This window comes from Aythya marila, assembly GCF_965140915.1.
Source record: "Aythya marila genome assembly, chromosome: 3".
Taxonomy (NCBI): Eukaryota; Metazoa; Chordata; class Aves; order Anseriformes; family Anatidae; genus Aythya; species Aythya marila.
In genome coordinates this window covers 25,056,881-25,067,719 of record NC_139044.1, presented here as the reverse complement: position 1 = coordinate 25,067,719, position 10,839 = coordinate 25,056,881, and the positions used below count along the sequence as shown (strand labels likewise).

At 44.4% G+C, this 10,839-nt stretch overlaps 1 protein-coding gene across 3 annotated transcripts in view; it reads left to right on the top strand.

The window, feature by feature from the left end:
• Positions 1–30: 30 nt before the first annotated feature.
• Positions 31–10,839, top strand: part of ARID4B (AT-rich interaction domain 4B) — an 86,223-nt gene continuing 75,414 nt past the window's right edge. For all 3 annotated transcript variants that reach the window (XM_082758278.1, XM_082758277.1, XM_082758276.1), the window contains exons 1-2: positions 31–303; positions 1,270–1,332. In XM_082758278.1, coding sequence (XP_082614404.1) covers positions 1,327–1,332 — 6 coding nt within the window. In that variant the 5' untranslated portion in view covers positions 31–303; positions 1,270–1,326. The remainder of the gene's footprint in view (positions 304–1,269; positions 1,333–10,839) is intronic.

Genomic DNA, 10,839 nt, shown 5'->3' with positions numbered 1-10,839 from the left:
CAGTCGGGCGGTCGGTGCGGGAGGGGGAGGGGGAGCGAGGCAGGGAGCGCAGCGCTCAGCGCCGCCGGCTCCGCGTCCGCGCCCGGGTGCGGGCGGCACGGGGCGGCCCCGCCGCGCGAGCACAGCCGTTGGCGGAGCGGGGGCCGAGGGCGCCCGACGGGGAGACGGAGCCGGAGCCGCGGGCGGCGGCAGCAGCAGCAGCAGCAGGAGGAGGAGGAGGAGGAGGCGGCGGCTTCGCCCCGTTCCCTTCCCTCCCCCCCGCCGCGGGTCGGGGGAGTCGCGGGCGGGCGCCGCGGAACAAAGGTACCGGCGGGCGGGCGGGGGGCGAGCCCCGGGCCCCGCGGCGGGCGGCAGGGGGTGTGTGTGTGGGGGGGGGGGGGGGGGGGGCGGTTGTTTTTCTGCGCTCGCAGCGCGGCTGCGGCGGGACTCGGCGGCGGCGGGGCGAGGGCGATCGGCAGCCGCCTGCTTGTGTCCCCCCCCCCCGTCCCTCCCGCCCCGCTCCGCTCCGCTCCCTTCTTTTCTTCTTCTTCCTTTTCTTCCCCCCCGCCCGGCCCCCAGACGGCCGCGGAGTTGCGGCTGTTGCTGCCGAAACTCCGGCCGCGGAGTCAGCGCTTTGCTTGTATTTGGGGAGGGGGGGGCACGGAGGAGAGGAGAGGAGAGGACGGGGGGGGGGGGGGGAGGAGCCGCCGCGATCCGGAGCCGCCGCGATCCGGAGCCGCAGCCCCGTACAAAAGCGGCTGCACCCCCCCCCGTCCCCCCCGTCCCCATGCCCCCCCCATCCTGCTGCCCGCACTCTTCCTCGTACAATGGAGGCAGGGCCTCCCCCCTCCCTCCCCTCCTCCTCTCCCCCAGCCGCCAAGTGCGGGGGTCCCGGCGCTGAGCTCAACCCCCCCCCCCCCCATCCCCTCCTTCCCCTCTCGGCAGCGGGCGGGGAGGGGGCTGCGGCCCCGCGGGGGGCGGCCCCGAGGCCGTGCTTTATCCCCCCGTTCCCCCCCCCCGGCGCCGTGCGGCGGGTTGTTGTTGTGGCAAGTTTCTCCTCCTCTGACAGAAATGGCGTCAGCGGCGGCGAGGCAGCGGCCGGGGAGGGGCGCGGGGGGGAGCGGGGCAGCGGCCGCACCAGGGCTCGGGGAGGGGTGGGGGTGGGGGGGGGGCTCGGGGAGGCGCCCCCCGCCCTCCCTCAGCCTCCCCCCCGCGGCCCCCCGAGCCCCCTGAGGCGGCCCCGCCGCCCCTCCCCCGCCCGGTGCCTCAGCGCTTTGTTTTAAATTCCAGGTCCGGCCTCGGCCGCGCAGCCCCCGCCGAGGCTTTTTACCGCAGCCTGAGCTCATCATGAAGGTAAGGCGTGAGGGAAGTGTCCGCGGGGAATGGCCGCGAGGGAATGGCCGTGGGGAAATGTCCGTCTGTCTGTCTGTCCGCCCGGTCCGTCCCGGGGTGCCCCCCCCCACCCCCCCTCAGTGGAGGAGGACATGGCTGCCTGGCTGCAGCTCGGGAAAAGTCGCCAGAGTTTGGCTGCCGGGCTGCGGAGGGGACCGGGAAGGCTCAGGAAGGTTTTGTGCCCTGTCCGGGTGTCCCTTGCGGTGCCCACAGCCATCGTCGCAGCTCGTTTTTTCCCCGAGCCCTTCTCCTCTCCCATCTCCTTCTTTTTCCTGCGTCGGGCAAGTGCTACAGGAAACAAAGCGTGTCAGCCCCATAGCGTGATCTGCTCTGTGCCAAAATGGACCTGCGTACCCCAAAATAGTTAGGAAATAGCCGGGCTTTTTGTCGTTTTGCTGAGGATGGCTCACCTGAGCTGCTGTTTGTGTCGCTGTGCCCCCCCCCCCTCCCAGGATCTGTAATTCAGCTCTGGGTCTGGGCTGCGGTAAACCTTCAAAATATAAACCCTATCGAAAGCAATTGTTGCAAGCCTGAGATACATCATCTCATCGGTATTTTTAATATAAAAGAGCGGTCTGTATACGGGGGCTTGCACTGTTAGAGTTATGCTACTGTCTGTCAGCGAATCTTACGTAAAATATGTCCTAAAAGCTGTGTTTACAGCTGGAAATGGCAAATGATACGGATCGTTTTAATTTCTAGATGGATCGGAGTTGCTGAGCAGCAAGCTAAGTCTTTCTATAGAGCTCTTAAAGGTTCAGCATGTGTGTTGTTTTTTTTTCTTCCCCTTTTGTGACTTAATGACAGTATCTTTTAAAAAATCAAGTTTTAATTGCTCTCTATGCTTTCTCTTAAATAAGCATTAAGATCTAAAATACTGCACATCTCTTCCTCATTAAAAGTAAACTGTATGAATTTGCAACAACAGGCTGTCGATGTAGTGTGATACGGAGCTTTCCAAATGTGGCTCGTTGCCTGCTGGGGTTGTAGGAGATGGAAGCAAGAGAAATAGGAGGCAGTATAGAGAGCTAGAGAGCTTTTTTTTTTTTTTTTTTTTTTTTTTAAACCTCGGAAGGAAAAACACTTATTTAAATGACAGCTAAATTTGCATACATTTCTAATATTCTTTTTTCCATGTAAACAAATCATACAGTTACCATAGAGATTAGGCTCCGATACTCCGGTTATAGAGCCGTGTAAGTGTGGATAGATGGATGGGAGGATGGGGAGGTCGGATCGTAAGTGGGAATACAAAGTGTTCTGTGAGATAGTGATAGCGCCCCACTTCAGGCTGAATTGAATGTGTAGCAAATGCTCAAATTTTAAGTAACATGCAGAAACCTGTTAATACAGTCATATTTAAGGGGAAAAAAGGGCCCCAGTGTACTTATCCTTCTGTAAGATTTCTGCTGTTGCTGCATTTTTATTTATTTTAAAAATCTGGACGATTTCTGCCACGGTATTCATATGCTGATTTTAAGTCCATGATTTTTGTAATTTGTGTGTAGCATTACATTTATGTATGCTTGAGATAGCTCCAAGTACTTTATTTACTGTGCCTTGTACTGTTAACTGGGGTTAATCTGTAATTCATTACATGGAAACTGTATTTACTTGTTACGAAGAAACTTTTAATGGCATCATAGCTCAAAAGAGATTTCTAAGGTTCAACCGTCTTTCCAATACCATTTTTTAAGATTTTGGGAATAATGCAGTTCAGCATGACTTTCTGCCTGGCTTAAATTTGCAATTAATTTGCTAAGCCTGCAAGGATAAAAGTTAGTCCAATAAGAAGCAGCAAGGGAGAATGCTTAGGAAAATTAGTGGCTTTCTGTTGGTATCGCACAAAGTAACATTGACTGTATTGGATCGAGATACTGTTTAAATATGGCTGTGCTTTTGTGTGCTTTTTTTTTTTTTTTTTTAAAAGTTATTGGAAGAGTATTCCTCAAGGACACTTCAGCACACAGAGAATTTAATGCTTTAAGGCCTGGTTTTAGTTTGAGTCTGTTGGCTGCAGACTGTATGACCGAGGCCCCGGTTTCGTTTGGTGCCTCGTCGTTCTTTCGGGTGCTGAGGGTGGTGTGTCCCAGCGCACAAAGTGTTAGAACTGGGCTCCTTCTCTGCGTCTTTGTCTCTGTGGGTGAACTTGAACACCTCATGTAGCTTTACTGACTCATTTTTTCAATCTGTGTGCTATAGATAGAATGTTTATCATGCTTTGTAAAACACAGCGAGGTATATTTAGGAAGAGTGCCAAGTCGGACTGATGGAAAGCTGTAAGTCACTCGTCATCTCGCCTTTTGGAACCCTCTGAGACAGCAGAGGGGCGCTGCCTGCTAAGCCATTGCCACCTCCAAAGCCGCCGGCATAATTGTTCTCCCAACAGTAAGCCAACTTAATTCAAGTCGATAAAGTCCCTTGTATAAATTAGTAACTTTAGCCTATTACACAGGCCTTCCGTGGACTGCAAAGACCATTTGGAGACAGTCTTAAAATATCTTGAAGTATATCTTGCAAGGAGTAAACAAATCTTGGGAAAATCATGCATGTTATTGTGATGCTCTTCTAAATCTGGCCTTTTCTTGCATTAAGTGCCTCTGATAGTCATTAATACACTTGTGTAGATAACAGCTAGGACGACTGATTTTTTTTTTTCTTGTTAAACTTGGGTACCTTCTGCATAATGTCTTTTTGCGTTGTGTGTGCTTTGGAAGCTTGCAGAATCCTTTTGATTATTTAAAAACTAATTGCGTGCCATCAAATTACTACCTACTAAGTAGATTGCAAAGTGCATATAAAAACATTATTATGGTTTGTTTTTAATTTTTTTTTCCTGAAGTCAGGAAATAAATTCCAGGAAAGCAGAGTCTTTGCTTTTCAAGAAAGAAACACATACAAACTCAGTTTCGATCATCATTTGTACTTAACACTAAATGTTCATGAGATTTTTTAATATCTACTGCAGTATTTGCTTGAAATTTAAATATGTGATTGAAGGCAGTATACTCACTGTAGTTCAAAAGTTCACTGCTGACTGGCAATAAAAATAGTGAACGTCACAGAAGCTAGAGCAATACACTGTAAATAAAGTGATCTGGAATGATGGCTTAAATGTTTTTAAGTTATTTGCGCGTTAATGTTTTTCAGTCTTCAAAGTACGAAATATTAGTGATGGTAGATATTTCTGTGTTGTAGCTCTAGGTGTTTCTGAGTGCATTTGTCATGCTGATAAATGAAGGAAGCCCTGTGTACAGTTCGTGGTGTGTTTTCTTGTTTGTTTTCAGTTCATTACGAATTTACATTACAGTGGTATTCCAAGTGACCTCTCTATTGCTACACGGAGATCATTGCTGCACACTGTTGCTGTAACCACTTTCACTTAAAGCCAGTCGGTCTGCTGCTCTTGTTCTCTGCCAGTATGGCAGAGGGAGGACAAAAGCAATGTATCTAGTACATTTTTCAGTCTTTAATTTCCAACTTGGAGTGTGAGTCAGCTGAAAGTCCTGTTGCTTTTATGCAGGCTGGAAACTAGTCGTGGAAGGTGGTGACCTTTCACTTTCTGGTTAACTATTTGAATTTCCTCAGAAAAGGGCACTTACAGAGGGAGGAGTCAGTACCATTAGAGTAGTTCTTGTGTTGGAGGGAGGAAAACAGGTAAGTCTGAAGAGGTGTTTTTCCCCTGTCGTTTGTTTTTGAACGAGGAAAAATGATCTTAAATTCTGTCCTGATGTTCCAGTTTGAACAAGTGATCAGAGGCAGTTATTGACTTCCTCATGCTTGCATAATTATGTAGAAAGGAAAGCAAACACCACTTGCACCAAGCAATTACAAGTCACGTTGGAATAATCTAAGCTATTTTGAAATTGGATATTTGCACTTTTGAAATGCTAATCTTAGTATATTTTACAGTGGCTGAACAACATGGAAGTCTGGAATTCAAATCTGCGTGTTTAGCGTGCGTCTGTTCGGTAGTTGAATGTGTTGATAAGGACTCCAAAGTTAATTAGACTACCTGGTGGGAAAGAAGGCCGTTAGACCGAGAAGACCAAAGTAGTAATAAACTATGGCAATGGGAGAAGTTGACTAGCTTGTATTATTATCTTCCAACTTGGTGAAGGGTTTTTGGATCAACAGTCTCATAGCAGCATAACTACTGCATCAGGATGCTGTCTAAGAAAAATGTTAGCAGACAGAATAATGAATATGCAGATCTCCGCTAGACATTTTAGGACGCTTATTCAGTGTTGTACACATCTAGTGCAGAAGTATGCTGTGGTACACATGGTATGTATTTTTCAAGCAATTCTGCATTGTAGTTGAGAGGTCTTTCAAAACAAAATGCAATCTTTTTGATGTATGATGCCTTACAAGCACTGTCAAATACAAATACTTGGTCTGAATGTTTCACTGGTCATGTAACCTGAAAAAGGGATAAATTCCAGAAAGGTGGATGTGATGCATACCACTGCTGCAAACTGGCTGCAATTTTTTGTTCAAATCCTACAGATACATACCATTTTTTTTTTTATTTTCTTAGAAATAAATGGTTTTATAATAGGCTGAAAAATAAAAAATATGGAGGGTTTGAGATCTCATTTGGAAAAGGTAACGTAGATTTTATGGGAAGATACAGAGTCTAAATTTCCTTGGCACCCTAGTGTGATACAGAGCCGTCCAAATGCTAGATTGTTTATCAGTTCTGGACGTACTTGGAAGTGGTTAACCCATTGTGAAATGCACCAGTAGCTTCTCTGCAGTTGTACTTACTATAATTGGCCTTTCAGCTATTTTTACAAAAGTGCACAAATCTAAGTAAGTACGGATCTCGATCTGCTCCTGTCTGAAGTATGATTCAGGTCACAGCTGGGAAATGTTAGTGAGCTGGGGTTTGTACTGCTGCTTGCTTTTTAGTTGATACGCTTCAGTAACAAATATTTCTCTTCTGCCTTTCCTATTTAGCACTTCCAGGGCTGTCCAGTTACTGTGCTTGCTACTGCTCTCTGGATATTAGCCTGTGCAATGGATTTGTAAAGACTTTTAGGAGGTTTCAACAGGCCTCCAGGGAAATAAGGAAACCTGTTTAGCCCTATGCATAAAGTAAATATTTAGTGATTAAAAATGTGTTAGAACAATTATTTAATAGGTTTTTGATGTAAAATCATACATATATATAATTGGTTAATGAGAGGATTTTTCAAGGGATTCCAGTATGGAGAAGACTGCAAGCTACTTCGATATTCTATCCTTGACAAGATGGCTATTTTCCTTCCGAATAATAGTTTGAAGCAGGGAAGAAATTGAAGAAAGAGCTATTGTGTGTATTGTGTGCTTTTTTTTTTTTTTTTTTTTTTTTAGCTTGGAGGCCAGTGTGTAAAGCAGTCTTGACCTGTTTAGCAAGAAGTGTTTGTAGGCAAGCTCTGGAAAGGCAGCTGGGAGACTGTCAAGGCAGGGTGGTGGAGGGTGTTGCTGAGTTACCCGTGGAGAGCGAGGGCTGACGCCCCCAGCCTGCGTTACGTGCGACCACCGTGCACCAGCGGCCTCCCGATTTCGAATATATTAACCACAGCTGCATACGGAGCCCTGCTGTGGGCTTCCCTGACCCCGTGGGGAGTACCGTTCAGGCTTCTCTTATGAGACCTGTAGGCATCCAGAACTCCCAAATGACGTTGCCTTTGTGGTGACTTCTGCAGACCACCCTGAGTAGCGTGCTCTTTAGAGAGAGCGCTCATCGGTCATGATTTAAGCTAACTGTGATGCAGACGTACCAGCGCTCTACACCTCTGTTGTCGAGCAGATCACACCGGTTGGACTAACTGGTGAATAACACGAGGGGTTCTCAGGCAGCAGAGCGAGCCTGAGCTTTTTCTTGTTGTTGAATCTGTTGGTTAGTCCTCTAACAACCTACCCCAAAGTTTTTGTTTTCATAAGCAGTTTGCCAAATTAAGCTTGTACAGTCAGTGAAGGAGTACAGTCTTGTCTTCCTCTTCCATTCCTGACTGTTGATTCTTGCTTCTCTTTGTGCCAGCACCATTTGTGTGGTCCTGAGGTAGACGGAATCAAACTGAAATTAACAGTCAAGTATATATACTCCTCAGCTACAGCAGCATGGCCTGTCCGTTTCCTAACATTTGGACAGAGGAAGGAGGGAGAGGAAAGCAGAAGTGCACCCAGACTGATTTGGAGTGGCTTAAACTGCTTGTGAACACACCTTCTTCCCCATCCATCTGCCAAGTTAGCAGTTCGTAGTCACGAGGCTAAATGTTTTGTAAATTGTCTATATGTGAAATTGTCATAGAGGTTTCTCTAGGCTTGCTTACTAGCTAGAACAGTGCGCTTTTCCAGAGGCTTAAGTCCATGTTTTCTAGAAGGTGTTGAGTTTAAAAGACTAAATGGAATTGGTGATGTGCTTTGAAGGTGATGAACAAAACTTAATTTTGCTATGATAAACACTTGATGTCAAGTTCAGATGGGGAGGTTTTAAGTAGAGTTAGAATTAGACACAGAAAGAGAAAATATTTTAAGTCTTTTTTTGAGGAAGCCATCTTAAGCTTTACTTCCCCTGTCATGTCTGTTTCTCCCTCCTCCATTAAAAGTTCTTATTCAGTGCTTGGAAAAAATATCATTAATAATAGTGTCTTTTTTTCCTTTTTTTTTTTTTTTTCTCCCCAAACTGGAGGAAGAGTTGGTACATGATTTCCTGCAGAACAAGACTCAAAAAATATTGAATTCCTATCCTAAAATTAAATTCCTATTCCTAAAGGTGATAATCTTCAGGGAACTAGCATCTATGTTAATACATCCTGACAATAGATATTTTTACCTGCAGAGGGAAGGTTGTGCTACTCATATTCCAAATAAAAACAGTCAGAAACAATAATTTGAGGAGAAATTATACCAGTCTTACTTTGATGAGAGAATGAAAGTCAGGGTTTTGATTCTTTCAATGTTAAGAAGGCCTGTATATTTGTGGTGGGTTACTGGAGACTCGGTGATGGTCAGGAGTTACGCCAGTGGGAGATGGTAAGGGTAAGTAGGGCATATGACACCTTCTGCTTATTACCAGAAACTTGATGCAAAAATTTGGACATTTAATATTTTATTTTTTGAAGAACTGGGGTTCTCCCTGAGCTTTTGTCTCAGATCCTTCCCCCCTTCCCTCTTAGACCCCCTTCTGACACGTTATTGTCCATTGTTTAGTCTGGTCCTTCTAAGGGCAGCGAAAAGTAATCTGACTTCAGAAAAATTCTGGTCCAAATGTGTCCGATAGGAGCTTTCAGCTGGTAATAAATAACATAATAGGGAGTGATCTTGCTTGTTTGTTTTTCACATTCTCTTCTGATCTGAAAAAAATGTTTCAGTTTGTGGCAGGGCAACCCGATCCACGGTGATCATTTTTTCCTTTAGATTTCCAGCTATCCTCTCATCAGGAGGCTGTTAGTGCTAAATCCCTTATTTGTATATTTAAAATAGTCCACTTCCTGTTTTCTTAAAGATAAACATAGCATACGGGCTTCTCAGGTCACAAAGAATACTTAAAATTAATTTATAATGGTGGAAGATAGACCTCACAGTATCTCGTGTGAGTGTATCAGTGAAAGAACATTAGCTTAATCTTTGTTAATGCTGTGACGCTTGGATTAATATAACTTCTCTTTCTGTGAGAAATAATAAAGGGTTGAGACGTTTTGGAAATCAGTAGATGTTACACTTGCATTTCAGAATTCAGGAATTTCTAATGGAATATGTGTTTTGCTGCACTGCTTATTGAAGATAGATGATGCTGTAATATTAAACGAATGTTGCCCAAATTCAATCTCTAAACTCAAGAGATAATATATAATTTTATTTTTTTTTTCCTTCCACAAATATTGAAGTGCTTTTAAAACGTAGCAATAATTTTATGTTTCCTATTTCATATCTTCATAAGGTTGTTGTGCTAGCTGGGCATCAAAGAAAATAGTGAAGTACATTGGCATAAGTAACACCACATTATAGTTTAAAGATTGGACTATGATATGTACCAATGCATTGCTGTCTGGAACAGAGATGGAGAGGGAGAAAAAAATTCCACTTGAAGTAATTTCCCTTTTGTGGATGCAGACTCATTCTGAGGTGTCCTTGCAGAACTTTATACTGACAGTCTGCGTGCATTTACCTACAGGACATGATTTGGATAGATTTGTGATGTTTGTGTCTTCTTTGTGGAAATGTCATGCCTATTTTCTGCTATGTTGGACAGGTTAGAAGACATTTAAATTTGGATTCATTGCTTTACTTACAGATTACTAATACAGCTTTTACATTCCTAAAAATCACGGAGTACAAAAGATGATGTTGCCTGATGATGGACAGTGTTATGTACGTGGGCTGGAATGTGAGAAGTCTATTCTTGATCCATTGTGGAATGGGCTGTTGGGGCTGTTGTTTTAACCATGTTCCCTGGAATAATTTAACATTAATTTCCAGAAAGTATTAGTGTGGACGCTAGATGTCTGTCTGCAGTAAATCAGATTTTATTTGTTGGTAATTCTTTGGCTGTTGAGCTGATATTCTGATTTTGGTTTACTTTGCCTCATGGTAGCCAAAATGTATGGATTGCTGTTAAACAAACTTCATGGTATTAAAATAAATCTCTTACTGATTTCATACGTTGACTTTTCTTGGGCAAACCAGTGTATATATTTCCACGTATACACTTACTGGTGTGGGGCGATTCAGGTTTTTAAAGGCAAGTGACCTGAATGGGTTACTTTATATTCCATATAGTGAGGAAAAATCTGTTTTGATGACAGCGTAATAATAGTGTATCAATGAAAAAGAGGTACGTGTATATCCCCCGAGGAAAGATGTTTTTTCTCCATTGGTAATATATATGGCATTAGTAGTGCCTAGATAGCAGCTCAGGTGCTAGTCGGTCATCTTTTAATGCGAGGAAGGCTGGTTTTTGCTAGGGAATATACACACATAGAGACGTTTGTCTCCCTTCAGTGTCACTGATTTCAGTTCAGTGAAGTAAGTAGACTTTTAAGTACAGTTTTGCATTAAAATAGAGAACAATCTTACCTGTTTCTGACTGGAAAAACTTGTTGTGCAACAGCACTTAACTGAATATTTGCAATGGTGCAATAAAATCTTAATTACGGCCTGACAATAACTATCAAACATAGCATCTATTATGTGGCATAAAAATCTTTCATGATCCTTAAGCTGGTCCGATGGAGTTGCTCTATGTGTGAGCAGTGTATTTACTCAGTTGGATTTCTAAGGAAGCAAATCAGTTTTTGTTGTTTTGTGAAAGAAATGTCAGGAGAAAAAAAAAATGGCAGCAAGCTTCGGGTGCTGCCCTCCACGCGGCTTCGGATACAGTTCCAGGTCTTTGCTGCCTACTGCTTTAGCTGTATCTACATGTCCTCATGCTGCTTGTTCAGAATAAAACTGGAAGAAAAAAAAAACACAACACATACT